The sequence below is a fragment of the Nelusetta ayraudi genome, unplaced genomic scaffold (assembly GCF_046127955.1).
Source record: "Nelusetta ayraudi isolate G7.1 ecotype Tasmania unplaced genomic scaffold, CSIRO-AGI_Nayr_v1 ptg000053l, whole genome shotgun sequence".
Lineage (NCBI taxonomy): Eukaryota > Metazoa > Chordata > Actinopteri > Tetraodontiformes > Monacanthidae > Nelusetta > Nelusetta ayraudi.
Window position 1 is genome coordinate 3664005 of NW_027466103.1, and position 27016 is coordinate 3691020.

The window sequence follows — 27016 nt, forward strand, 5'->3', positions numbered from 1 at the left end:
CGGGACCCCTGTACCCTCCATTTCTCTCTCTCTCTCTCTCTCTCTCCCTCTCTCCCTCTCTCCCTCTCTCTCTCCCTCTCCCCCTCCCTCTCTCTCTCTCTTGCGCTCCCTCTTTCTTTTGAATGTTTCTGTTGGAGCAATTAGATTTCATGAAGCATGAAGCAACAATGGAGGGGTACAAAGTGGGTCAAATAGAAAAGCTGGATAAGGAAAGGAGAGGGTAAACAAGAGGTGGGGGGATGGAGGGATTGAGGGAGATGGAGGAAGGAAGCGCAGAAGGAAATGAATAAAGCGATTCCACCATCAGAAACAACATGTGCATGCGATTAAGGGAGTGACGGACTCAGAGGGCCACTCGGGGTGTACGAGGGCGAGGACACAATAGCATCTCCCAGCAAGTGAGCTAACAGAGGCTAGACTGACAGATGGAACGTCTCAGAAACACACCGGATTTGTTCCACACATCCATCTTGTAGATATCACGCAGTAAGACTTTGGACAGGTCACTGTGGACCAATCAGAACACTTCTAGCTCCAGCTGAATCAGGTAGCAACAGCTCCAGGTTTCTAATTAGTGCAGACGCCCATCCACTCAACACTCCAACAACTGATCGCTTCCTGCAATTCTTTTCTTTCTTTTTTTTGTTTTTTTTGTTTTAAATTCTGAGATTTTTCAGTGGGCAGTTTGTAGATTTTGGTGCCTGGCTCAAACAGAGCCAAAAGGAAGCTGACCAAGATGCCGCGTGTCAGCCCTAATCATGCTGACCTAATCGTGCCTCGCACCAGACAGTGCCAGCAGGAGGGGCAGTGACAGTGTCCAGATGGTCGACTCTGCCCTGCCATTGTTCAATTGTTCAGTTCAATTCAATCATTTCAATAACTTATTGACTAGACATGATAGAAAGTGGGCCAGTGTTTTTATTTTTGTGGAATAAATTTGAGTGCTGTGGAATAAGTTTGGGTCACAACTTCATGATGAGGAAAAAAAATATGGGTCCTTCAACTCGACCAGCTGAGAACCACTGGACCGCACGTTTCCTCTGACTAATCTTGTGTTTCGGAGGCATGGATAACTTATCACCTAAAATCCCCCCTCGAAGACGCAACTGGCTGAAGACTTTGTTGAGGCACCTACCCGCTGACTGATTGGTAGGTACAGTTGTCAGTGTTGGTACAGAGCAGCAGGGCCCTCCCACCGGTCATGGTGCTAGCAGCTGGCATCCTGCACAGACACACAAGAGAAGACAGCCTGTTTGTACAATGGAACGCGCATCAGTTGAGGTGGTCAGGGTAAAGTTGACAAAGACAAGAAGCATGCGTAAATCAAAATGTTACAGTGATAGTAAACTATAGGTTGATTATCATTTCATTCATTTAATAATGAAATTTACCTTTTTCATTTTACCAAAATTCTCTAACAACCAAAAAGCAGTCTTTAACTCTGTTTCTAGCTTCTCCACATTAATGTAAACTACCACAATAAGTTAATCCGGTTTTACATCTGTGGCAATCATTCTTAAGCCAAGTTGCACAACATTAGCCCACTGAGATATGATTTTCTTTTCAATTTTGATGATTTCTTCCATAACACACACACCCACAAGGCTTTTAGGGTAAACTGATATTATTAACTGCCTTGACAGACATATTTCTACATACATATCCTGCCAAACTGAGACGGACACTTGAGGGGATCTCTGGGCTGTTAAACGTTCCCCAGCCAAAACCTGCGGCAATAAACTTGCATTATCCATCTCCTATCCCCCCCCGGGACTGCTCCAGGAATGTGAGTAATTCATCCAAATTCCTCAAATTGTTGTCCCAACTGGCAGAGAGGCAAGACAGTGGCAAAAAGCCACAACTTGAGTAGATCACATAAAATAAAGAAAATGCAGCCAAACAGCTCAGCTCTTCACCGAGCTAACAACGCGGTTGGCCCTCTGGCTGTGATGGAAAGATTCCAGCCTTGAAATAAAAACGAACAAATAAAATGAATCTCAATTACGAGGAATGCCACGCTGTCTCGTAAACACAAACCAGCGCCTTAACTCATAGCTTTGCTTAGAAGCTCAACTCAGTTGGCCCAGGGTCTCTCCCCACCGCTTCTCACCCCCTCCCCGCCCTCCACCACCTACAGAGGGTCGGAGGAGGTTTTAGGTTCAGCCATCCACCGTCCTGCTGTAGGGAGCAAATCATTTTCATCTGTGAGCCCAGAAGAAGTCACGTGTTTGAGGGGAAACATCCATATTTTTTCTTTCCCTCCTCTCCCCCTCCCACTATTCCTGATCCCCCCCACACCCCGCCTCCCTCTGCCAGAATGCAAAGCAGAAACAAAAGAGCAGAAACGCCGCATGGAAAGAGGCCAGATGTTAAGAATGCACACGGAGCCCCACCGAGTCGAGAAAGTGGATTCTGATCCCGGGTCGCTCCTCGAAACTCGGGGGTGAGAGCAGATATGAATAAAAGGGAGGAGGAGGAGGAGAGGTAGCAGGGGGCAGGGGGACGGCTGTCCTGACTCAAGAGAGGAAAGTGGATATTAGAAAGAATAATAAAAAAAAAAAAGTGTAGCTTTGCACTGTGTTTTTAAGCTGTCTCACTTCATTTGTTAGGAGGCCGAGCGGCTGAACGCAGAAGAGAGTCCAGAGGTTCTAAGTGCCATAAAAGGCATAAAAGGCCTGAGCTTGAAGAAGAAGAAGAAGAAGAAGAAGAAGAAGAAGGAGGAGGAGGAGGAGAGGAAGAGGGGGAACAGGTAGAGGAAGAGGAGGAGAAGGAGGATGAGAAGAGGGAGCAGAAGAAGAGCAGCAGCTTAGTGGAGATTCCTCCCAGAAGGCCTCTGTCTCCCACAGCTACTGGCCACCATTGTTCATGCTGGCCGTCCAAGCAGGAGGCTCGGCCTGTGAATGGCCTCGGGTGAGGGAAACCATCTGCTCCAGCCAATAAAAACATCACGGAGGGGGAAAAAACTGTGACCCCTGAAGACCTCCACCTGCCCCTCCTCAAGCTAGACTCCCTCTCCAGCCTGGTGAGGTGCGACTGGCTGCAGAGAAACTCACAGGACGGGAAGTGGAGTTCTGCTCATCAGAGGACAGCGACGGGCAGGTTGTCACAAATCAGTAACAAGTCAACTCAAAAAGAAATATGATTTAAATAATGATTTAAATCATACTTCTAATCCAAAAATCTTGTCCTATTAATTGATTGATTGGGCCCCAATTAGTTTTTAGCATGGAGACGGTTGCTTGGCCTGTTGTCCACATTACAACACCCATATTTAATGTGTTTGTGGTTTTCCTATTCCAAAAACCACCGGTTGACTCAATTATATTAATTTATTCTTGTATAATTTAGCAGACAATTTGTAGAAATTGCCAATTTAAATTTATATTTCTATTATTCACTTAAATGCTTCGATTAAACACATTTGATAGTATAAGTGAAATAGCTTCTTTTTTTTTACTCTGTTCAGTTTTGTGTGTTATCTATTGTTTTAACCCTTTAGGCGCCATGGTCGCAAAATTGCGACAAGCGTCATTGCTGAATTAAACAGGCCATCGCGGCAAATATGGTGCTGAAAGTAGTTACCACTTTACACCAGGAGATGGCAGACACCTGTGGCTTCAATGTGAGCAGTCGCTTATATTCAGATTTTGGAGCATGAATAGAGAGAAAGCGTCAGTCGAGGAGACGAGGAAGTGGTTGTAGTAGGAGCAGAGAGAGAAAGACAGCGAATTTTACCGAGAATACATTGCCGAGAGGTTTGTTCATTGACAAAGTACTTCGTCAAGTAATGTCTGACTCAGATAAAGAAGAGGAAGATTCACTTTCTGATGTCCAGTTGTCCCGTGAGAGCGAGTCTGCCGGTGCGTCGGTGCGTCCCACGACAGTCACCAAGCAGCACGTGCTTCGCCTCAGCGTGGCCAGGGTGGGAGTAATTGGCGAATGAGGATGAGGGGACGTGGTGGGGGAAGCAGGAGTGCTCAAAACACCGCTAATGGGGACGGAGGATGCGGCAATGAAAGAAAATGGGGGAGCTAGTGATCAACGTGGTAGAAGCTGAGGGAGGAAACGCCAAACCAGTGCCGGTGGAGGCAGCAGGGATGTGGAGACTGACATACAGATCCCTGACATCTGACATAATACAAAAACAAACAAACAGAAATTAACCCCTTTCTCAAAGTTTGGGTCATACTGAAGGTTTTTCTCAATTACAGTATGGCTTTATTTCAAACCAATTTTTAGACACAGCCATTTGAAATCTGGATATCAAAATTTTATATTTTCTTGAAATACTTCTGGCGCTTAAAGGGTTAAAAGACCGTTGTGTTTCTGATGATGGTCACTTTTTAAAGAACGTGTAGAATTTTTCTTTTTTTCAAACCTAGTATGTAGTTGTAGCAGTATGGAAACTCATCATGCATGGCACAACGGTCACGGCAAGCGGGCGTGTCTCTGCTCAGACAGCAGCAGTGAGGTCAGAGTCGGGCCATCACAGCCGAGCATCAGTTGCATAACAAACTCAGCAGGAGATTTCTATCAGCAGACGGACGCTAAGTGCCGGACCACAGACAGTTTTTAGTTTTGTTTTTTTGTTTTTTGTTTTTAATACACTATATAAACACGGATGCTCATCTACCACTGAGAGGAATGTTGTTTGTTGGGACCTCATTGCAGAAGCGCAGCGCTGTGTTGCAGCACCAGAATCATCTGCCAGCGCCGCCTGTACATAAAAAACAAGATACATAAGACGTCGTGCAGACAATACAGTCTGCACGACCTTTGACCTTTCAGCCTTTCCTGGATGGTCCCCATCCTTATACTCCTCCTCTTCCTCCTGCCCTCCTCCTCTTCTCCTCCTCTTACTCCAACCCTTCCTTCTCCTCCTTCTAGTCCTCCCACTCTCCTCTTCCTCATCCTCCTTCTATTCCTCCTCTTCCTCCACCTCCTCCTCTTCCTCCTCCTTCTCCACTTCCTCTTACTCCTTCTCCTTTGCACCTGCTCTCCTCCTCCCTCCACACCACATTTCTAATCAATCAATCAATCAATCAATCAATCAATCAACTTTTATTTGTACTGCACTAAATCAACACCATTATCACCCACTGAGTGCTAAGGCCTATTTAAAACCAGCAAATAAAGGTTCCAGTGGGAAGTTAGTGGGAGATGAAGAAAAATAACTCAGTTTTTCCGATTTTTGACGACAAGGTCACCACTGCGACCGTTTCAAGATGCACTACAGTTTTTGTTAGTGCTAATAATTCTAGGAATTCTGAAGCAACGTAAATAAGTCAAATATTTTCATAAAGTTGTAGGCTTTGTGCGTCAGCTTCACATTTTTATGTCATGAATGATCTTCCGGTCATTCATGACATAAAAATGCCTGCGCACACACACACACACACACACACACACACACACACACACACACACACACGTGGTGCAGCAGTCTGTCCTTGCAAGTGTCCTTGAAGAGCCTTAAAGTATTTTCTCCTGATTCGGCATCATTGTTTATATGTTTGTCGTCAGTTGAGCGGAAGCAGAAGACAACAGCAGTTGGAGTCTGATTAACTACGCCCAGCACCTGGGGTCATGAAATATCAGTGCCCTTTATGACATCACAAAGAGCCGTTCTCCAGTGCTGTGCTTTACTCCCCACACTTCTAAAAAATGGAATATGAGACGTCTCCTCCTCCCACAACCACATGCTGACTCAATAACAATCGCTATTTACTTTTAAAATTCATTTTTGAAAAGAAAAAGCAAACAAACAGTGACGCACGACCCTTTTCCTCCATATTTATTTTCTCACAACCTCACAATTTTGCACATCTTGCCACTCAGCAGACAGAAAGAGAGTACAGCAGACATTCCTCTCATGAATAACGGCAGCACTGCCTCACCATAATCCTCCAGTGACAAAGCCAGCCACCGTCGTAGCTCTCATACCACCACTCCTGAAAAATTTGCAAACTGTTACGAAACCTGCTCGAGTCTGTCCACACTCACACACTCAGAGACTCATCACTTATTGTGGCGCCGCTGGGCCAGCTCCGCCGTCCACCGTTTGCAGGTGCTGCTTCTGCCCTCTCAAACAGCTTTCTCATGAAGGTATCATCCTCCCACCTTCCCCCTGTGTCTCTCCATCCCTCCATTCCTCCATCTTTCCTCCCATCCCTCAGTCCCTCCCTCCTTCCGGCCCTGCAGGAACAGCTCAAACCATGACATCATCTTCACCCTCACCGCTTCCTTTGGCTAAAACGTTGTTCTCCTCTTGCTCCGTCTTTTCAAAACAGAATTCAAGAATGCACGTTATTTGCGGATCTTCACCGACCCATAAACTTGCCCCATAATTGCGAGTGCGCTTCTTTAAACCAGGTGCAAAAAGAGGATTTAATTGCCCCCCCCAGAAAAATCTGAATAGCACACTGCCAGGAAAAGCACAAATTATTTTCTCTTTCCCTCTGAGGCCTTTGCTCGACCGAGGAACTCCGTCCGTTGCGAGATGTGGCTTGCTGCAGCCTTTCCAAAAGTCCTGCCTGCAACCAATTGAACACGCAGCTGCATGTTCAGTTCGGTTGAGTTCTTTTTTTTCTCCCCTCCTACTCTTATTTCTACGTCTTCTTCTTAATATTGAGAGAATTGTTGTTTTTTTTTCTTTCAACTTTCCTTCTTCTCTCAGACACTGAACTGTGGCACATCTTTACCTTCCACAGTGTCGACGAGCTGACGTGAGGCATCTCGTCCGAGTCGTGCGGGTATTTCACAATGACTGACACGCAACCTTGACCCCTGCTATGGGCTTTTGTGGGCTTTGGGCCTTTGGGTTGCTGAAGACTCCAGAAAGGAAGGGCTGATGGCAGAGAGGAAGGGATGTATGGAGAGGGAGAGGGAAAAGGTCGCGCAAATAAACAATGGAATTTTATCTGGGCTCGGCAGCCTCTCGCTGCCTCTTTTTCTCTCTCTGTTTCTGTGTCTGTGTCCTGTTTGGGGCCCCTGCTGCTTTCCCAAGCTTATTTCATCGCAGGATCTTGGACTTGCGCCAAACCGGCCGGCTCTACGACTGTTTGCGTCCACGTATGTGAGTGTGTGTATGTGTGTGTGTGTGTGTGTGTGTGTGTGTGTTGGTGTGTGAGTAACGATCCCCAGCATGCAATTCACAGCCAGAAAGTGTGTCATTCAATCTCCAAAATTCTGTTTTTAATTATTTCTGACTCATTCCTGTTTCATGAGCTGGATGACTTCAGATTCCTGTTGCTGTCCAGTCTAGAGCTGCGTCCCAAATCACACACGTCCCCTCCTAGCCGTCCACTCACTCAGTGATATATTCATCTTGACATGTCTCAACTGGAGTACCACTTTTTTTTAACCGAAACTGGTGACTTCAGAAATCCAACCTTCAGTGTGGTTCTTTTGGAGGTCCCGTGTTAGACCCATTTTCAGAACTTTATTTTTCATTCTTTGCTCATTTGACCAACTGCGCAGGATTGATTATCAAAAAAACAAACAAAAAACCCCCACAAACAATACACTCACAAAAATGATGCAGCTAATGGGGCAGACGTAAATTTTGCAAAACATGGAACCTTTGAAAACCACTGGTAGTGGATTTGTGGTGTGGTCTATGTTGCCCCGTTTTTCTGTTTGCTATGCAGACCTTGCAATGCACAGCAATATATTCCTATCAGTATTTGGACTCCAGACAAGGTCCCGTCCCACAAACCTATTGACTAAACTCGGGTCCCGCTGCGCAGTGTCCCCGTGCGCTTCCAGTTCGCCCCACCTCCTCCCTCCCTCGACCCCCTCTCCAGCTCTCTCCATTGTTGGGATGGGATGGACCGGAGGCACTTTGGAAACTGGGTTAGCAGCAGAACCAGAAGAGAACTGGCGGGGTTAAACCACAAACAATTCATTTCTCTCTCCCAAATGTTTTTCTTTCTTTCTTATCAGTCGCCTCTAATTATAACACAGCTCCATTGTTGGACAATGAGACTTCTGACGGTGTGGTTGTCTGCGATGTATCCGCCTGAGTCCTGGACAATGCACAAGGAGATGCATAAACAAACTTTAATTAAAATCAAGGCTGCAGAAAAAGCCGCTCTGATTATAATTATGGAAGCTTTTCGGCCTCTGGGTAGGGGACTGGGGGGGGGGGGGCATTTTCTTCTTTGTGTTTGTGCCGCAAACATACAGGAAGTGTGATGTGACAAATTGAATCAACTTCCCGTCTCTCCTGATATAAATGAATCGACCTTCAGAAGCGGAGTTTGTCACTAAATTGGACAGCTCGGCCGGTCGTGAGGTCAAAGTGGCAGCGAGAGGAAGGAAAGCTGCACACAAGCTCAGCAGAAATCCTCCTCCTTCGGACCTGCTCCACCTGTCAGAGGGTTTACAAATGCCTTTTAACGGGTGAAGTCTCCCTTTCCTCTACCCAAAGCCTCTATTCTGCATTCCACTGCCTGCATGCGGCTAATGATGCACTGTAGCCTTTCAAGCAATGAACCCTCAGACAGAGAGGTAGTCGGTTGGAGCTCTGCCTTTTGTTGGCCTGTCACGAGGGGTAATAGCACAAGTGCTGTTTTAATAACTTTTAAATGTTGTGTGTCTTTCTCTCCTTGGAGGTGCAGGAAAGTTGGAGTGCATCACGGATTCTTCCAGATCAATTATATCATTTTTATCTCAGACACATGCGATGCCCAGACAAGCTCGGGGAAAAGAAGGGAAGCTGCAGTAACAAAGGAAAAAGAGAAGATCTTTTCGAGGAGAGCAGAAGAAGGAGGAGGAGGTGGAGGAGGTGGAGGAGGAGGAGGAGGAGGAGGAGGAGGAGGAGGAGGAGGATAAATCTGCCTTGAACGCCCCTGCAAACAAATCCCCCCCCCCCACCTCCGTCTATTCGGGTGTCAGGTTACGTCTCAGAGCCATCTGAACATCTGTCCTCATGTCCGCCCCTCCCCCACACTGATAAGTTGCTTTCATGACAACAGAACCAGACCTTCCTAGAGTCAACCACCTCCAGGAATAACAGGACCTTGCAATTCAGCAGGTTTGCCGGTGTTTCTGCTCCGACTGTTTGTAGAAGCATCTTGAAAAACTCCGATTGGAAGTGTTGGAAGTGTCGCAAAGTCTAGCAGAACCAATCAGAGTCCTTTGGGCAGAGGGAGGCAGGCTTTACTGCAAGTTTGCAAGTTTGTAAACTGTGGAGGCACGCAGTGCAGCAATAGCAGTGCTTTAATCACTTTCTATCACAACAGAAATGAAAAAAAGAACCCAAAGAATGGTAATTAGAGGCTTCCCTCCCACAAACCAACTCACCACATACGTCCACTCAGAAACCTTGGGCTGTTACCAACTCACTCGGTCAATCATAAAGAAATCTGATTGGCCTGTTTTTAAAGACACAAATAAAAAGCTTTGCCCAGTTGTATGAGCTCTATTCCATTGAAGTCTTATCATCAACTGGCTGAGCATGTTATCATTTGCAGATATAACTATTTTAGATATGTGAAATTATAGAACAAAAAAATCCTCATCCTCATCCTCCAAAATAATAAAAGCTAACTTGTATTCAGACGAGAGGAGAATGAATGGGACACACCACATTTTCAACTCTCAGTGTCTCACCTCAACTGAGTGAAATTTCAGCAGTGACCAGTGCTGCTCAGTCCAGAAAAACATCCCAGCAAGAGTCGGACTGAGCTCTGTTTGTGTGAGTGCAGCTAGAGTTCCCATCAGCAGATCTCCTGACTCATCAGTCGTCTGTTCCCAATTACTCGGCTGGCTCCAGAGGATGGCGCTCATGCCAACTCCTGCCAGGGCCCCTTTTTCAGATTCGCTTTGTCTACATGATTCTGTCCAACGCTGCCTCTGAAAAATCCACAAACGAAACATTTTCACCCAGGTGAACAGGAGTCAACAGAGGTTTCTGATGATTCCCTCTTATGCTAGTGACCTCAATATGATCCACATGAACGCTCACACTGGGTCAGCCAACAGACTCTCAAACCACATTTTCTGAGCTGGAACTATTTGGGGCCATCATGGTAACTTTACACAGTGACTTTCAGGTCTCCCACAGTGGTCAACCCCAAATTACCTCCACTGCTATGGCAATATCCAACTTTCTTTGATTTCTGTGATTTTTCTTTTCCATTCTTGAGCACTCAAGCTTCTTGAGCAAAGGAGAATGCATTTCTTTTTGCACGTGTATAGTATCTCTGGTACCCACATATATTATTTTTCTCTCAGATTTTCTCTGGCGCCAATTGAAAATGGTTAGAATACTTGCGGCGTATGAACTCATATAGAAGCAGTCAGTGCAAACAAATATTTGAAATGTCCCCGTTCACAAGCCATGAAGATAAAAACTGTGAACACCGGCGGCTAAAGTGTTATCATCCACTTTCCGCAAAAAAAAAAACAAAAATAAAAAACAAGTCAGACGACAAACCAAATACCCAGCTTACTTTACAAATATCTCCAGCCCCGACTCACTTTTTCCTATAACAAAACCTGTAGGGACCAATTCAAGCGGTTAGAAACCAGATCCTCGCCAAGATGCACCTGTGGTTGCAGCGGCGCATGCATCATAACTGACAGAGTAAATCAACCCGTGGATGGGAACCCTCAGCAAGCAAAAGAATCTGTGCCACTCTTCCGAGCAGGAAGCCTAACGGTCTGGCAGGAGACGACACTTTTCAGTGTCAACAGGCTGATTCTGGTTGGAAACCTGGTGGTGTGTGTCATGCTTAAAGGTGCAGTGTGTAAAATTTGCCCCGATTTACCATTTTTATATTGACAAAAGCTTGATATACAGCCCATAAATACATTTATAATAGTGTATACTTACAGTACAACAAAAGTCATTTGGTTTTCCTACCCTTAGAATGGTTCTTATTTATATATAAGAATACACATAGAGCAATAAGGGTCTTGCTCCCAGTAAGCTGCCATCTTGTAATGCCACTTTTCTAAGGAAGCCTGGTGTGGACAATCCAGCTGCTTGACGTGTTATTTATTTAGGGTGGCCGGTTAGCATTGTGCGTGCAGGCCACTGTAGTTGACTGGCAAGCTCGGGGGGATGGAGGGTGAGAGGGTGAGCGCTGCAATCTATCAAATTCGCTGTTTCTTCTCAAAATCTCCAAACATTATACACTTAACTTTGGAACTACAGTAATACAGTAATACTATATTAGCACAGGTCTACCGTTGTCTTAGAGATCAGATCATTTCATCAGAAAGTTCTGCACAATGTCAACGAGTTAGAGAACGCATGTGGAAGGCCTCATTTGCAGGAAAAGATATTCAATTCCCTGCAGCGAGCAGTATTAAAACCTCTGTTCTCCACTGCAGACTGCGGCACAGTGAACGTCTAAAGAGTGTGTGGGACTGGAAGGTTTTTCAAACAATAAGTAGAACCCCTCAGATCAAATTTCTCTCAGCTGAGGCCCAAACAGCAGAGAGAGTCTCTCCCTCTCCCTCTTTCCTCCTTCCTTTTTGAAGGTTTCCGCTTGGAATTTCCCACCCGTCCTGCTCCTCCGTTTCGTCCCTGCTCTCCTGCTCCTCTGCTCCAGAAACACATTTTATTATTCACCCCTGCCAATCCCCAGGGGAGCCGAGCGAGGCGAGAGCTTGGGAAAGGGCTCTTCCGGAGTGTAAACTCCGGAGTCAGAGTGCGAGTCGACGTCTTTGACCCGCACACAGCCGGCGAGCAGCAGCTGAGTCAGGGCCAAGACCGCCGGCCATTGGACACTTCAAGGACACTTCGAGAAATGAAGAGGGCTAACTGCTTAGTACTGCTGAGGAAAAGCAAAACAGAGTAATCTACCCTTCAGACAAACCAATCACGTCACCTGGTTTATCCATTTTACAGCTGTAGAGGGGGAGAAAAGAGCCATTTTGTGATCTCACAAAAGGCGCAAATACCTCATTCAAATTAGACAACACCCTCAGCCAGCTCTTTGTCTGAGAACATAATGTATTTGTTCCCATAAAAAAAAAAACGAGAAAAGAAAACGTGCAAGCTACTACAAAGTTTCGGATTAAGCTGGGGAGGCTGTAAACAAAGGGCTAATGGTGACCCCCACTACCTCAGATTTAGAAAAAAATTAAGATGTGAAAATAGAGATAACGCTAGAACTTTGTCCGAACTACCAAAGACTTTCGTGCAATATGAAACATTATTATCATATATTTTATACAAAAAAAAAAGAAAATCCTCCTGCCAAAGTCACACAACACAACTACTTAGCACTGGATTATGAAGGAGAGACACAAGAGGCCTAAAGACACACAGCTCATACATGACACTCGAGAAATCTGAATTATTGCCTTAGTCCGATCGTGATCGGACAACTGAAGTGCATGTAAACACGTTAGTCCAACTGAGATCGGCGTTTGAGAGCTCCGATTGGAATCAGAGAACTCCGATTGAGACACCCAGATAATACGATTGGAATTAAAATTTCTCCGTAATGAATACGCCTTAGTCGGAGTATAACTGAACAAAGTGTGTGTGCATGCGGCAAACCCCCGGGTTAGCGTCTGCCCCCAGAACAAAAACATGCAAGACACGAGCTCCTTCAACGTGTGGCGCGCTACTATGAGTTTGCGTATAACTGAGGACACAACCGAGAACCTTTTTAGTCAATTTGTGTTCTCCAAAAAAGTTTGCAACGACACGGTGCTCTGAACAACTCGCCAGTTCATGCAGAACAATGCCGCTTCTCACCTGGAGTGGAATTGGCGCTCATAGTTACTTCCTGGAGGCTCGAAACAGCGTCACAAGTCGAAAAGTTTTGCAAATGATCTGCGCGTTATTCGGTAATGTGTTTAAAACTGTTTCATTACAGTTGTGTTTTCTAGTTATTTATCTTATTTATTTATCTATTTATCAACACATTAAAAGGAGTCGGTAGATACGTTTCAATGACTTTTCTGAAGCTCCATACGTTACAATTCTAAGCCCTCTCCCACGAGTCTGTTTTACGAACCCGTATGCACCAAGAACCAAGGGTCCGGATCTCTCACCACCATGACGGCACAAAGTGTAGAATCCAAGACATGTTTTTTTTTTGTAGCCCTCCAACAGCACATGCCGTTGTTGTCTCCATCTCCAAATCACCATCGGTTTCCTTACCGAACAGCCGTTGCGCCTCCGTCAGCAGATCGTCAAAAAAATCATAAACATACACAACGTGTTACTGGCGATTTTAGTGAAAGTAAAGAAAACATGATAGCCGAGGGAAACCAGTTGTCTCAGGCAGCCCAAATCAAAATGTTACCTGGATGCTGACTTCATTTACTAATACTCGAAGAAATAAGAATACGAAGAAAGCCGTGTTTGTTGTGATTCTCTGTGATAGATTGAGAGTATATCTGCTGTGGTAGATGTGGGCAGTAAAACAGTAAAATCGCCAGTATATGTTGTGTACATTTGTGAATTTCTGACCAATCCGCTGATGGTGGCGCAGCACATCCTTAGCTGTTAGGTGAGGAAACTCGTTAAATTGAAAACCAGTACGGACATTACACCGGTGTTGTATCGTGCTCCAGTTGTTTTGTTATTGTGCGACGAAAGAAGTTAACCGGAAGTTAACACACTGAAAAGATTCATATTGTCCCCTAGTGTGGGGGAGGAGGACGCGTTCCCGTCAATAACTCGATTTTCTCAGATGCATGTAAACTGGGACAAGGAGAGAAGTCCGATTGGTCTGATTTTGAGCTTCGTTCGATGACGCTCTTCACATAAACGTACGGACTGATCAATAGTTGAAAACAAAACAAAACAACAAAACATTCTGGAGGGTTCGTGTCAGGGCTGGAGGCAGGCAGAGGTAAGTGCTACCCTCCCAAAACCTGGGACTTAAAAAGACGACGTTTGGATGCAATTTGGTGTGATCAAAGCCAGTGTGTCTGCAGAGAGTCTGTCTGCTGTCGGCCCATTAAGTGGTTTGACTTGGAGTAGCGCCGCCCCAGATGTCGCTTGATCCGCAAATTGACAGGTAAACAAAATTCCGCTCTCTCAGGCTCGGCTAAGGGAGAGGGGGCGGGATCCGCCCCTCCCCCAGACACTTCTTCCATCCTACATTTTAATATGCACAAACGGCACATCATCAAGCTAACCCATAGTCAGTGTGGCGTTGGACTCTCCAAATCAATCCATGAGGCCCGCTGAAAGCCTCAAAGCAAAATATAAGCGGGTCTCATATTTTTTTCCCTAATAGTCACCTTTTGAACTCATGAAGCGCATGTTTGCTTCCACGACAAATTCCTTCTGGCATATATTCCGATCAATGCGCCTTTGCTCTAGAGTGTCTGGGTATCACACACACCGCCGCCACACACACACACACACACACACACACACACACACACACACACACGGCCGGTGGGCACAAGCAGTGCAAAGGCAAACATCAGACGGGATCATCTTCACCGGCTCTATGTTATGATTCTCCCAGCCCACATCACCCAACCCTGCCATTACTGAGTCTGCCAGCAGGCAGCAGCAGCAGCAGCAGCTCCGCTCAACATTCCCATTCTGCGGCCTGCGTAAACATGAACGCAGGAATCGAGGATCAGGCCCACCATGGCGGCGTCAGCGTTCAAAATACAGCCACAGCAAGTTTCTGGTTTTATTTTTTGTTCCATTTCAGCCTCGATACACTTTCTTTTTTTTTTTTTTTAATATGACTGTATTACAGTATGTAGGCAACCCAGAACAACAGCACAGAAGCAACGGGATGCGGAGAAACATTGTCTTTGTGTGCAAACACAGCAAAACCAAAATGACAAAATGATGCACAGCTGTCAAATTGCAGGCTGGGCTTGTTGCACATTCATCCCATAATCCACGCATTCATTCATTAATCACCACAGTATCAATATAGACGTATATCGCAAAAGTGTCATGAGATGCCAAAAAAGAAACACTTTTTTGGCATTGACACGTCACAGGACGTGCTTTACGGGGTCACGTGACCAGCTCACTTCGAGTGAAAATAGCACGTCATGTTTTGACGGAGGAGACTGAATTTCTTTTTTACAAGTATTCAAAGAGAAAAATATGACAACCCTTCTTGACAGCAAAAATTCCGAATTATCGCAAAATGTTTTGTACTTCCATCCTCCTCAATGTGGGATCTAGCGGGACAAGATTTTCAATTATAATTCAGTAGAAACAAATGCAAATTTGTAAATGATACTTTGTCAAAATTTTAGAAATATCGCTTTTATTTTGCGAAAAACTGTAATGGAAATGCGGCTAAAGTCAGTCGGAGGCTAGAGCGAGAGATTGGTAGTGACAAAAAAAGGAAACCACTGCGAGCTGGTCGACCACCACCTGGCAGCAGTTGGACAGTGCAATATTACCCTGTTTTTCTTTTTGAATCTAAAGAACACTAAAGAAACACATTCCTACTCTACTCACTACTTTGCATTTGGAAAGAGTTTAATCAAAGAAAACGATGCATTGCAGCCGTCCTGCAGCTCTATTTTTTTTTTTTTTTTTTTTGCAAATTTTCCCACCGTGGGATCAATAAAGGTCTTCTTCTTCTTCTTCTTCTACTTTTGCCCTTCCCACCAATAGGAAGCCTGGCGATGTTACTGGCTCACTTGTGACAGAGCCTAAGTTTTGGAGCCAGGCCTTCCAAAGTGTTTTCTGGCTCTTTCCCAAATGGATGCATAAAACAAATCCACCAGATTTGGGAAATATTCCAAGAGACTGCCTTACCATACAGGTGCAATAGTTGAATCGAATTACCCCTGGTGCAGCAGAGCCATGAAGTACAGTGTACACAATCAACACTGTGACTTTCGTAGCCTCCATGGAAACTTCTGCATTCAACTATTATGCAAAAAGGGAAACTGAAAAGATCTGATTGACTTGGACAAGAAACAAGTTCAGGGTGAGTTGCATTGCATTGTTTTCACAACTAAGCATGTCTGAGGAGGGGTAGTTTTGGGGGGTGTAGTTTTTGATCACGGCTAAACTCATGGCCATCTAGCGACGTTAGAGACAATGTATCTCCCGCCACAAGAGCGATTCTTTCACCAACCCAGCAGGACACATTCTTTCTGAGTGCATCACTGCAGCAACAGTGGCAGCTCTGGGGCAGCAGGTGGGTTCTTTTCAAGCAGCAGGCTGGCCTGCAGAGCGTCTGTCAAAAGCCAGTTCCTGTAAAAACTAAAAAAAAAAAAAGTGGGAGGGGTAAGGGAAGGGAGGTGTGGGGGTTGGGGGCATAACCCCACTAAAGCCCTGCTGTCCAGCTTCAGAGTGGAAAACAATAGAGACAGATGTCACAGGCTGTACCCACGAGTCAACAGCAAAACACTTATGCATATAAACCATTCAAGTACACATGGACATGATTTGTTTAGCCTGATAGCAGAGTTGATCATATGACAATATAACAAAACTTGAAGTGTCACAGAATTCTGTAGTTTCTTGCCAAGCTCCCAGAGAAAAGTGTTTTCAGCGGAAGAAAATTAAAAGTTGATGAAAGAAGACAGAGAAAAAAATACTTATAAAGCTTGCTTCCGCTTACTTGCAAAAGAAAGGAAAAAGATGCGCTTAAGTGCAAATGTGCATGATGTACAGTACAACTGGGTCTCTGCATTTGGCCCATTCTCTTCTGAGGAGCAGTGGGCAGCCAGTGGTAAAGATCTTCATGGGTGCTTCTGGTGGACCTTTAATATGTCTGGGATACATGTTTCTGACTGAAAGTGGAGCCTCCGGAGGGGAACCCACCAACACACACAGCGAACACGCTTCAATGTGATTGGCCAGAAGGTGTGGTTTATTTTTGATAGTGCCTACGTCTTAAAAAAAAGACTCACTGTGGGCTTTCCACCACAGGGATACTTAAGTTACCTCTGACAGGTTCTGCATGTTTTTGTGTCTTCACAAACACAGAGCAGCAGCACATCATAATCAATCTGTTTCCCATACAGTCACCGACCAGGGTGAAATCAAAAACCGTGCGCTGGCTGCAGTGACTTATGCCATCCTCCTCCGCTTCACCCTGCGCTTCAAGAATCGAGCAAGCTGACTCACTCTTGAGTGATGACGGATTAATCACAATACGAAACATCCGGCCTATGAGTTCTTATGAGCACTGCTTCTCCCTTCCCTTCCCCTCCCCACCCCCAATCTAATTTCTAAACTTGAATCCACTGACAAAATTGCGGTAACCTCCATTGGGAAGACCTCATGGGCCCTATGTGTTGCTGTGTTGTATCGCCATTGAGAAAAAGACATATAATAATGCATTGAGTAAGAATGAGTCGGTCATCTGGTGAGAAAGAGGAGACAGAAAAGAATGGAAGAAAAGTGGAAATAACATGAAGTACCCAGAATGCAGCGGGTGACGGGGCATGAATCAGAGAGTCTGTGAGGGGGGGTGTCGAGGGTGTGAATATTGTAAGTGATGAATACAAACTGACTGAAAAACACTTTTTTTCTGTTTGCCACAGCACAGAATCCTGACTCATAATGTGAACATTTGACCCGCACTGAGCTCTCTCTCTCTCTCTCTCTCTCTCTCTCTCTCTCTCTCTCTCTGTGTGCGTGCATGTCTGCGTGCGTGTGTGTGCGTTTGTTTGTTGTGCGTGCGTGCATATGTGTGTCCGTACGTGCGCGCGTATGTTTGCATTGTAAAAGGTTATGCGAGCCAATCGCACACACAGCAGAGCCCTTTCACAACGGCGCAGCTCACCGGTTCGCTACCTTTGCCAACCTTGCAGGCAGACAGTCCCCATCCCCATCCCTCGATCTCGCTGCCTGACTCAGTTCCATCAGCCCCTGACCTCACAACCTTCAAACACCTCAGGACCGTCGTATTTTGACCAGTCAAGCTTCTCTCAAACACCTGAAGTCTTTTACGAACCTCGGATAAAAATACACTTTAAACTTTAGCTGCTAATTGTTGAAATGAATGTCGTGTTTTGGGCTTTTATTGTGAGTAACCCACTGACATAGATTTTGTTCACTGTTTGGTTGGAATCTCTTCGATGTCAGTGCCTACAGGACACAGAAGACTTTCCTGCTGCTGCTGCTGCTGCTGCTGCAGCTATTATCTGACATAACATCATGTGGTTATAAATCTTGTTTGAGCACTGGCTGGATACAACAGGCATTCTTGCCTCAGTTAATGCCACCGGTTACGACAGAGTTTTCCTTCCATCAGTAAATGTATGATGGTGACATGTTTGTGGCCTGGAGAGCCTGATTAAACCGGAGTCATGAGGTTTAATTCTAAAGATATTTGCGCTGGTTTCCTGCCAGTCTGTTGACTGAAGCTCAGAACATTTTGACTTCTTCATGAAAAACAGTATTCAAACCATAAGATTTTCATTGCTTGGGTTTTCTTAATGTTTTTGTTCAGCTTCGTACTGAGAAGGTTTAGAGTTACTGTGGTGTGATTTCTTATGATTCCTGTCCAGTGAATCTTTTCAATTATGTATCAACATTATTCCACTGAGCAACTAATCATGGCTGAAATTACTCCTGACTTCAGGCCCATGAATCACCAGTGTAAGACACCTTCCAGCATTGCCCTGTCATGGCATGCAATGACCTGATTGTTTAAAGAGCCGCCAAGAGAGAGAGAGAGAGAGAGAGAGAGAGTGAGAGAGAGAGAGAGAGAGAGAGAGAGAGAGAGAGAGAGAGAGACAGGGGGAGAGAGGGAGAGAGAGGGAGAGAAAGAAGACGGAAGGAGGGGTGGGAAAAGTTTTGAGAAGGGGGAGAGGAGCTCATTGAGAGATAGGAGTCGGAATGAGTGAGTGTGGAGGGAAGAAGCTGAAAACAGTGAAGCCCTGAGGCTGTAGTGCAGGAGGAGGAGGCCGCCAAGAGAGAGAGAGAGAGAGAGAGAGAGAGAGAGAGAGAGAGAGACAGGGGGAGAGAGGGAGAGAGAGGGAGAAAGAAAAAAAAAAAAGTTTTTGGAGGCACCTGAAGAGCTGCTCCACACCGTGTGCCTCCTCACGACAATTCACAGGCCGGCAATGCTGCATGAAGAGGGGCCTTTGTTCAGTGGCCAGAATGCTCATCTCACTGATCCTCTCCCCTCTTCTCCACTCTCTCTCTCTCTGTTTCCCCCCTCCAGCCGCTGAGGAATGTGATGTGTGTGTGTGTGTGTGCGTGTGTGTGTGTGTGCGTGCGTGCGTGCGTGTGTGTGTGTGTGTGTGTGTGTGTGTGTGGATAGAGGTTGATGAGTATCTTTTGGACGCCACTAATGGACTTGCAGCAGACAGTTAAAGGGCTTCACTCAGGTATATACTTAAGCTGAAGCTACAGCCACTACAGCCACATGGTGAGAATCAGCCCCAGCAAACACAAGTGGGGGAGGGAGAAAAAAAACCTACTTCCTGACATTTATCTTCCATAGTCCTCCAAACTAAACAAGAGGGGATATTTAAACCGCAACTCACAGGTCACACGCATGTGTGAGCGATGAAGTGAAAGAAATGCGCGAATGAGAGCGAATGCGGCCGCATGCATCAAATCCTGTTCGGCTGATTCATTTGTGTTGGAGGATTATTTAACAGTAATAAAGCATGCACACGGACAGGCAGGCTTGCAGGACAGACAGAAAGACAGGTCCCCTCTCTCTCTCCACGTTACCTCTCTGCGCTGGCTGAGCCCTGGTGATGTCCTCCTGCTGGAGATCCTCATTTTGCCAGTGGGCAGAAGACAACATCCACTCGCATGGTTCCGTTTCAGCTATAACTCCGTCTTGTCCCCCCCGTCCCGACCGACCTTCTCCCTTCTCCCTTCTCGATTCTTCCCCCTCACTCAGTCACTCACTCGGGTCGTGGCTGAGCCTCTATCCCTGCAGCCGGCGTCTCTCCTTCTGCATGGCCCCTGCCGGTGCCTCCAGCATGGACACAAATGGAGAAAGATTCAGAGTGCAACTCCCAGCACTGTTGTAAAGGTAAGAAAGAAAGAAAAAAACACAAGAGCACAAATGAAGGAGAGCCTCCTCCTCCTGCACTACAGCCTCAGGGCTTCACTGTTTTCAGCTTCTTCCCTCCACACTCACTCATTCCGACTCCTATCTCTCAATGAGCTCCTCTCCCCCTTCTCAAAACTTTTCCCACCCCTCCTTCCGTCTTCTCTCTCTCTCTCTCTCTCTCTCTCTCTCTCCGTTTTCCATCATCACCCCCCCCAAGCCCCTCCTTCCACTTCCCCTCCCAGCTCCCACCCACCTAAACCCCCCACTGCTGAACTAATCTGCAGCTGGCCGTGGCGATTGGAGCTCATAGTTGCCTGGGAAACCAAGTGTCCTGAACCAAAAAAAAGGAAAAGGGGAGGTGGGGAATGGAGCAGGAAGAGGGGCTGCACGACTGAATACATAAATAAAAGCCTCCTGCGGGAGCCAATTACAGAGGCCCAAGGGCCACGTTTTTCCTCCAAACGAGGGATGGCACATTAGATTGTGTTTAGTGTGACATGTTGAAGTGAACAACAACACAGATGAGTTGTGATTGTCTGTTTGAGTTTGAGATTATTGTTACTCAGTTGACCGCTACACAGGACGGAGGGAACCTTCTGAACCTGGACTCCAAAGTAACCAGCTGGTCGTGTGGAACGAATGGAAAAGTTCCGGTGAGTAGGAAAAAAATCTGGCCTGCTGACGAGCTGTGCGGTTAAACCTACAGACTCTGCACAACTGATTTAAACCACTTCAATAGATTTTGATAGTTTTGATAGTTTTTTACATGTACACGGCGGCACAAAGTCCACGTGATCGGCGTGTTATGACAAAATTTGTGTGCGTGAAGCAAACCTTCCTCCAGCGAGTTTTATCAGTGGAAGGCAATCATAAAAACGTGGGACAGCATCACCTCAGCACAGCTACTATATCCTGCTGACCTCAAAGCCCAAACCCTGACCTCCCTCTTTGAAATGCAAGAAAGATCTAAAAAAAAACAAAAAAAAGAAGGCCTGGCTTTTCCATCAATGGCTGATGGGGGTAGGTGGAGGCGCATAACATCTGTTTGGCATTTATCCCAATTGATTGTGCTTCTGAGTCCTGAATCACTGACTGAGCCCACTGCCTGGGAGGCCCACACCTTGACTGGGAACTCTGCAATGAAAGGTTCTCAGTCCTGGGTGGGTGAGAGGGAAGGCTGAGGAAATGACAAAAGGCAGTCCAGGTCAATGAGAGCTGGGCTCTCAGAAATCTTTAATTGCCTTATAGAAAGAATTTACAAACCTTTTTTTTTTAAAAAAAACTCTCTCTCTCTGTTATTATTATTATTATTATCATTATTATTATCTTTTATTTTTTTTATTTTTTTTTTTTTTTAGAGAGATAGAGTTGTGTTCTTAACATTGAATTTCTTCAAGTATCTTCAAGAAAATAGTTGTCACTGAATTTTAGCAACCTTTACCTAAAAAGTGTTGTATGTCTGTGTTGACATCTAGTGACTGGCTAGTGATCAATGAACAATCAATCATCAATGATCAATGAACCGGTTACAACCCTCAAATAAGGAAATGGAACAACAAAACTAAAAGACAAAGCAGAGTTGCCTACAGACCCACATCCTGTCCCTGAATTTATGGGTGAGGGTAGTATACGTGACGGGGGAGTGAAACTGAAAGGGGAGCGCGGAATAATTTCTGAAATATCTCCATCTGTTGGCCAGTTGACGTCTCTACAATAAGAAGAAGCAAAAATGCTCGGAGGCTTATGGACAGTGGCTGAGACAAAGGGTAAAAAAAATAAATAAATCAACATTTCAAACTCTTCGTCAGATCCAAACTATTGCATAGTTTAATTTGTATGTATAATTAGTTTTTCGCATCAATGTTGATATATTTTTTTTTAGACCGTAATATGCCTTTAAGAAAAGACACGTGACCAATGTCGTACCCGGAAGTGAACCAGTTTTACTGCCATTATGGATGTTTTGACTGCAGGGACGATGCAATAAAAACAACATGAACGTGGAACCGTGTCAGTGATAAAAATAAAAAAAAATGTTTCGCCGTCGACTTGTGCCATAGTGTAATTCTGTTACCGTCTCAGGAGAAGACACTTCCGGTAACCCAAAACCTGAGTTAACCGACTACCTATGCATATATTTGCCAGCAGTCATTCATTGTCGGCGTAACTATTCAGGCAGTTGCATTGTTTTTCTCTCCTTTCCAGGCGTACTATGCGGAGCTCACAGACAAGACTTAGTTTGCAGCCTTTGTTACATGTTGCTTTAAACATTTTTGCACAGCTCCGACACGTACAGAGGTAACAGCCCAAACACCGAGACGACCACGATGGCCTTGGTCCTTCTGAACCTGAGGTCCACCTTCCAGAGAGCCGGCTCCTTTGCCAGAACCAGACTCCTCCAAAGCTCCAGGGCTTGTTTCGCTAAGAGAGCGCAGATTCTAAGCCACATCCCCAGGGCTACGTTGCTGTGCGTAGGTGCAGTGAACGCATCACGCTGTTCGGCCAGATGCCAGGAGGTCATTGTTCCTCAGAGAGCTCCCGAGAGGAAGTTCCTCGCTAAAATCCAGGTGCACAGGCTCGTCTTCCTGTTCCGCCTCACTGTCCGAGCGTTAGTGCTGTTCCTCAAATTTGCCCCTCTGCTGCTGCTCTCCCCCCTGACGCTGCTGTCCACCCGCTGGGCCGGCCACTGGCTGAATGCCCTGCTGTGGGTCACCGAAACATCTGGGCCCACCTTCATCAAGCTGGGTCAGTGGGCCAGCACCAGGAGGGACATCTTCTCCCCAGAGTTCTGCGACCGCTTCTCCCGGCTCCATGTCAAGGTGCGGCCTCACGCCTGGGAGCACACCAAGCTGTGTCTCCGCAGAGCCTTCGGCGAGGGCTGGAGGAGGGTTCTGGAGTTCCACAGCAAAGAGCCGGTGGGTTCGGGATGCGTGGCCCAGGTGTACAGAGGCTGGGCCATGGTGGACCGCGTGGACGACCCAGCTTTCCAGGCGCTCTTGGAGGAACTGGAGAAAGAAGACCTGCTGGAAGCCTGGGAGATCCCTGGACTGGGAGGAGTGGTTGGCTCGCTGTGGCAGCTCTGGACGGGGGCGAAGGAGAAGGAGGAGGTCCGTCCCAAGGCGGTGCACGAGGAGATTGGCGCAGAGGAAGGACATCGGATACCCGTGGCCATCAAGGTTGGTATCGCAAGGTCACGTCCTGGTCCTTCGCCGTTCAGAGTGCTCTGAGGTTACTGCGTATTTGTCGCGCAGGTGATCCATCCAGGTGTGAGGAGGCAGGTGGAAATAGACCTCCTGCTGATGAAAGCGGGCAGCTGGCTCCTGCAGTGCCTGCCTGGGATGAAGTGGCTCAGCCTTTGCGAAGTTGTGGAGGAGTTTGAGAAGCTGATGACTAAACAGGTAGGAAACGGCGCATAGTTTCTGCAGTTGACCAATGTTGTCGGAGAGTGACGTCCATCTCCGTCTGTCTTGCTTGATCGACTGATTATGCTGTGGTTAAAAACAGCTGTTCTGGAAATTAGCGTCATTGTTACCTCTCTCAGGTTAGTGACAGCAACCCTGGCCAGGTGGCCGCTGCACAGCTACAACATGTTTTCCTCTCTAAAACACACGGAAGGTGCAACACAGCTTCGCTTTCAGCCCGGAGGCTAAACCAGGGCTGGGCCAACTTTTTGACTGGCGGGCCACAATGCGTTCTAAAATGTGACGGGGGGGGGGGGGGGGGGGGGGAAGCAGGAGCAGATGGATGGAGTGTTTTGAAGACCCAAAAATATTTAATGGGATACAGTATGTGGAAAACATGTGCTTTAATGTCAAGTTTCAACAAAATCTTGTGTCTTTGAAGCCCCACAGTATTTATACAGTATTTATAGGTATTTATACCTCTTTATTGAAATGACTCTTAAACCACTGAAAGAATGGATGGAATACAGCTAGTTTATGACTTATTGATTATTAATATAATTCCTTCAAGTTCGGCTGGCTGGATTAAAACGCTTAATGGGCTGCATATGGCCCCTGGGCTAAACTGCAAACTTGTGTTTTCCGATCTCAGCCAAGCCCTTTTTTTCCCAGATCGATCTCCGTTTTGAGGCCAAGAACATGGAGCTTTTCCGGGAAAATTTCCGCAATGTGGATTACGTCAAGTTCCCGACTCCGTTACGGCCATTTGTCACCAGGACCATCCTGGTGGAGACGTTTGAAGTGAGTGTCGAGTTCAAGGGAGACGGCAGGTGAAGACGGAAAGGAGGTCAAGTCTTGAACTTGATTTTTTTTTTTTTTTTTTCCCCCAGGAGAGTGAGCCAATTTCCAATTACTTGAAATCTGATGTTCCTCCAGAAGTGAAGCAGAAAATCGCTCGCATGGGTGTCAACACCATACTGAAGATGGTGAGATGAACCACTTACTTTCCCCCACGTGGTTTCCGTGTCATTGGCAGTTTTTACATTCGCTCCGAACAATTTTCTCAGCAAGAAAGTTGTGAGTACGATTCCCAGGGTCTTCTGGGGCCTTTCTGTGTGGAGTTTGCATGTTCTCCCCGTGTCTGCGTGGGTTCACCCCGGCTTCTCCGGCTTCCTCCCACACTCCAAAAATGTGCACGTGAGGTCAATTGGGAACTCTAAATTGTGTGTGAGTGTAAATGCTTGTTTGTCTCCATGCGGCCCTGTGATGAAGTGGCCACTTGTCCGTGGTGTCACCCTGCCTTCACCCTATGACAGCCGGGGGAGGTTTCAGCAGACCCCTGAGAGGAAGCGGAAATTGAAAATGGATGGATGGATACGTAACCAAAAAAAAATGCAAACTTCCCTTCTTTTTTTTTTTGAAACCCTTTGTTCAAGGTTTTTGTGGACAACTTTGTCCACGCTGATCTCCACCCTGGGAACATCCTTGTCCAGTGCTCAGGGCCTCCGTGTGGTTCCGGTGACAGCAGTGCCTTCTCCGGGGAGGTGCAGGGCAAGACCACCCTCACTGACCTGTGGGACACGGTGGTGGTCAGCGTCAGGCCTCAGCCTCGGCCCCTCCAGCTGGTGCTGCTGGACGCCGGCATCGTGGCCCAGCTGAGGGACAGCGACCTGGCCAACCTGAAGGCCGTGTTCACAGCCGTGGTGCTGCGGCAGGTAGAGAGCCAAGCACAGCACGTGTGTCGTACGCAGTGTTGAGACCAAGACGTGATCTAGACTGGAGAGTATTGAGACCAAGACTGGATATGTCAAAGAAAAACAACAAAACAGAAAAAATGACCAGCATGTTTGTTTATGTTTGTTTTACAAATTCAAGTTTGCTTCTACATCAATGGAACAGCAACATTTCTTTACAGCAAGGTATCTTTTTTTAACATTTTGCTGCTTTGCCAGCTATTAAGATCATAAAATAAAAAAATCAATTAACTAGGATGAAGAGGCAGTGTCACGCTGGGTGTCACCAACAGAGTGAAACAAGGCAGCAGCTGGATTCTTTTCTGTTATTATCGTGTCATTGCAGTCTCGACTGGTCTGGATCAAAAATCCCCAGTCCGTCTAAGTCCAAGACAAGACCAAGACCCTTAAAAAGTGGTCTTGAGACCAAGACCAATCTGGAGTACTACGACAGTAGTATTAATAATTAACAATAATAATAATGATCCATTCTCCTAAAGAATCTTGTGATTGCCTTTCTTTCAGGGCGAGCGAGTTGCCGAGCTGCTCCTGCATCACGCGCGGGCCAACGAGTGCCAGGACGTGCAGCAGTTTAAGAGGGAGATGGCCCAGCTGGTGGAGGACGCACTCAGCTCCACCCTGGCCCTCGGAAAGGTAGCAACCGGCTGTTGGGATCCATTTTTTGTTTTGTTTTTGCTTTTAATGCACGGGCACGAGATGAGGAAACTTGCTGTTTTCAATAGAGCATCGTTGAGATACTCATCCGTTCTTTCTGTCTTTTCTAATGCTCCTCCTGTCGGTGACCAGTGTCACATCAGATTGTTTGTGACATGATTGTTGTTTTTAGGTCCGAGTGGGCGACTTGCTGTCCAGAGTCTTTGGTCTGGTCATCAAACACAAGGTCAGACCCTCACCCGCACGCCACCGTTGGCAGCATCAGTAGCTTTTGTCACACATGATCACAATCACTGCTGCTGCTCGGACAAAGTTAAAGACGAATGAAAATAATGTGTTCATTAGATCGAACCTTTTGTTTTGTGTGTAATTTTTTTTTTTTTTTCCCCTGGCCGGCTCTGACTTACCGACTGGCTGCACTTTGCAGGTGAAGCTGGAGAGCAACTTTGCCTCGATTGTGTTTGCCATTATGGTGCTGGAGGGCCTGGGCAGGTCGCTGGATCCCAGCCTGGACATCCTGGAGTTGGCCAAACCGCTTCTGCTGAAGAACTACACCTCACTGCTCTAACACACACGCATACACACACACACACACACACAGCAAAAAAAAAAAAAAAAAAAAAAGGCCTACATTCTTTACACACGTGCAGCATCATGTCCTCATAATGCCAAGTGTTGTCCTGTGGCATCACAGTCTCATTACTGCATTCCAGCGGTGCTGATAAAGTATCTCACTACATCGTACAGTAGTGGTGTTTCCATTTTTACCTACTGTTACCTCTCTATTTTTTTTTTAACATTTGTTATCGTGTGTCGGTGTAAAGAGAAATCAGCACATCCCGGACCAGGCTCAGTGAGGAAGAGTGTGGTGTTCTACATGATAAGAATAAGAGCTAACAACCATACTAGTGCATTGCCAAATACTAAGACCAGTTTTAGAGAGAAAAAAAAATTAAATCGTTACGGATGACTCATATTAATGACAATCATTTCAAGCATTTGTTTTTGTTATTGAAAGATCCATTTTTAAATCTCACAATCACTTTTATGGTTTGTAGTCACACTAATATGTAACATACTTTAGGACAATGGCGGTTCTTCCTGCCGTGGGACTCACAATGTACTCAAACCTTTGTTGTCTTAAAGTCTTACAATGTGACACCTTTGGCCGGCTGTTCTGAGAACAGGCCGTTCCTTTAACCTTCCCAGTGCAACAGTAAGAACATTCTGTGAATATGTGTCAATAAAAAGGGATTTAGTTGAT

General features: G+C 46.1%; 2 protein-coding genes across 7 annotated transcripts in view; one reads left to right on the forward strand and one right to left on the reverse strand.

Moving 5' to 3' along the window:
- Positions 1-20076, reverse strand: part of LOC142896424 (DENN domain-containing protein 2A) — a 37168-nt gene extending 17092 nt beyond the window's left edge. The window contains exons 1-3 of one of the 4 annotated variants that reach the window (XM_076038074.1): positions 19613-20076; positions 15725-16168; positions 1136-1222 (exon numbers count right to left, since the gene is read on the reverse strand). In XM_076038074.1, the coding sequence (XP_075894189.1) occupies positions 1136-1221 (86 nt within the window). In that variant the 5' untranslated portion in view covers position 1222; positions 15725-16168; positions 19613-20076. Of the gene's footprint in view, positions 1-1081; positions 1223-15724; positions 16169-19612 lie in introns of those variants that run through there. The other 3 variants (XM_076038073.1, XM_076038077.1, XM_076038076.1) reach the window with 3 other exon arrangements.
- Positions 20077-20578: 502 nt separating this feature from the next.
- On the forward strand, positions 20579-27016 carry adck2 (aarF domain containing kinase 2). Of its 3 annotated transcripts, none has more exons than XM_076038094.1 (9): positions 20579-20596; positions 22149-23119; positions 23195-23341; positions 24017-24145; positions 24235-24330; positions 24781-25059; positions 25603-25731; positions 25925-25978; positions 26180-27016. In XM_076038094.1, exons 2-9 carry the CDS (start codon positions 22271-22273, stop codon positions 26318-26320), a joined length of 1824 nt encoding a protein of 607 aa, XP_075894209.1. In that variant the 5' UTR covers positions 20579-20596; positions 22149-22270; the 3' UTR covers positions 26321-27016. The 3 variants fall into 3 exon arrangements, with proteins under 3 accessions (XP_075894209.1, XP_075894210.1, XP_075894208.1); XM_076038095.1 differs by lacking the exon at positions 20579-20596 and having other exon boundaries at positions 21871-22510; positions 22685-23119; XM_076038093.1 differs by lacking the exon at positions 20579-20596 and adding an exon at positions 21872-22040.

Coding starts and splice junctions, on each gene's coding strand:
- adck2 (XM_076038094.1), top strand. CDS start 22,271: ATGGCCTTGGTCCTTCTGAACCTGAGGTCCACCTTCCAGAGAGCCGGC. Junction 24,146..24,234: donor TCCTGGTGGAGACGTTTGAA/GTGAGTGTCGAG, acceptor TTTTTCCCCCAG/GAGAGTGAGCCAATTTCCAA. Junction 24,331..24,780: donor TCAACACCATACTGAAGATG/GTGAGATGAACC, acceptor CCTTTGTTCAAG/GTTTTTGTGGACAACTTTGT.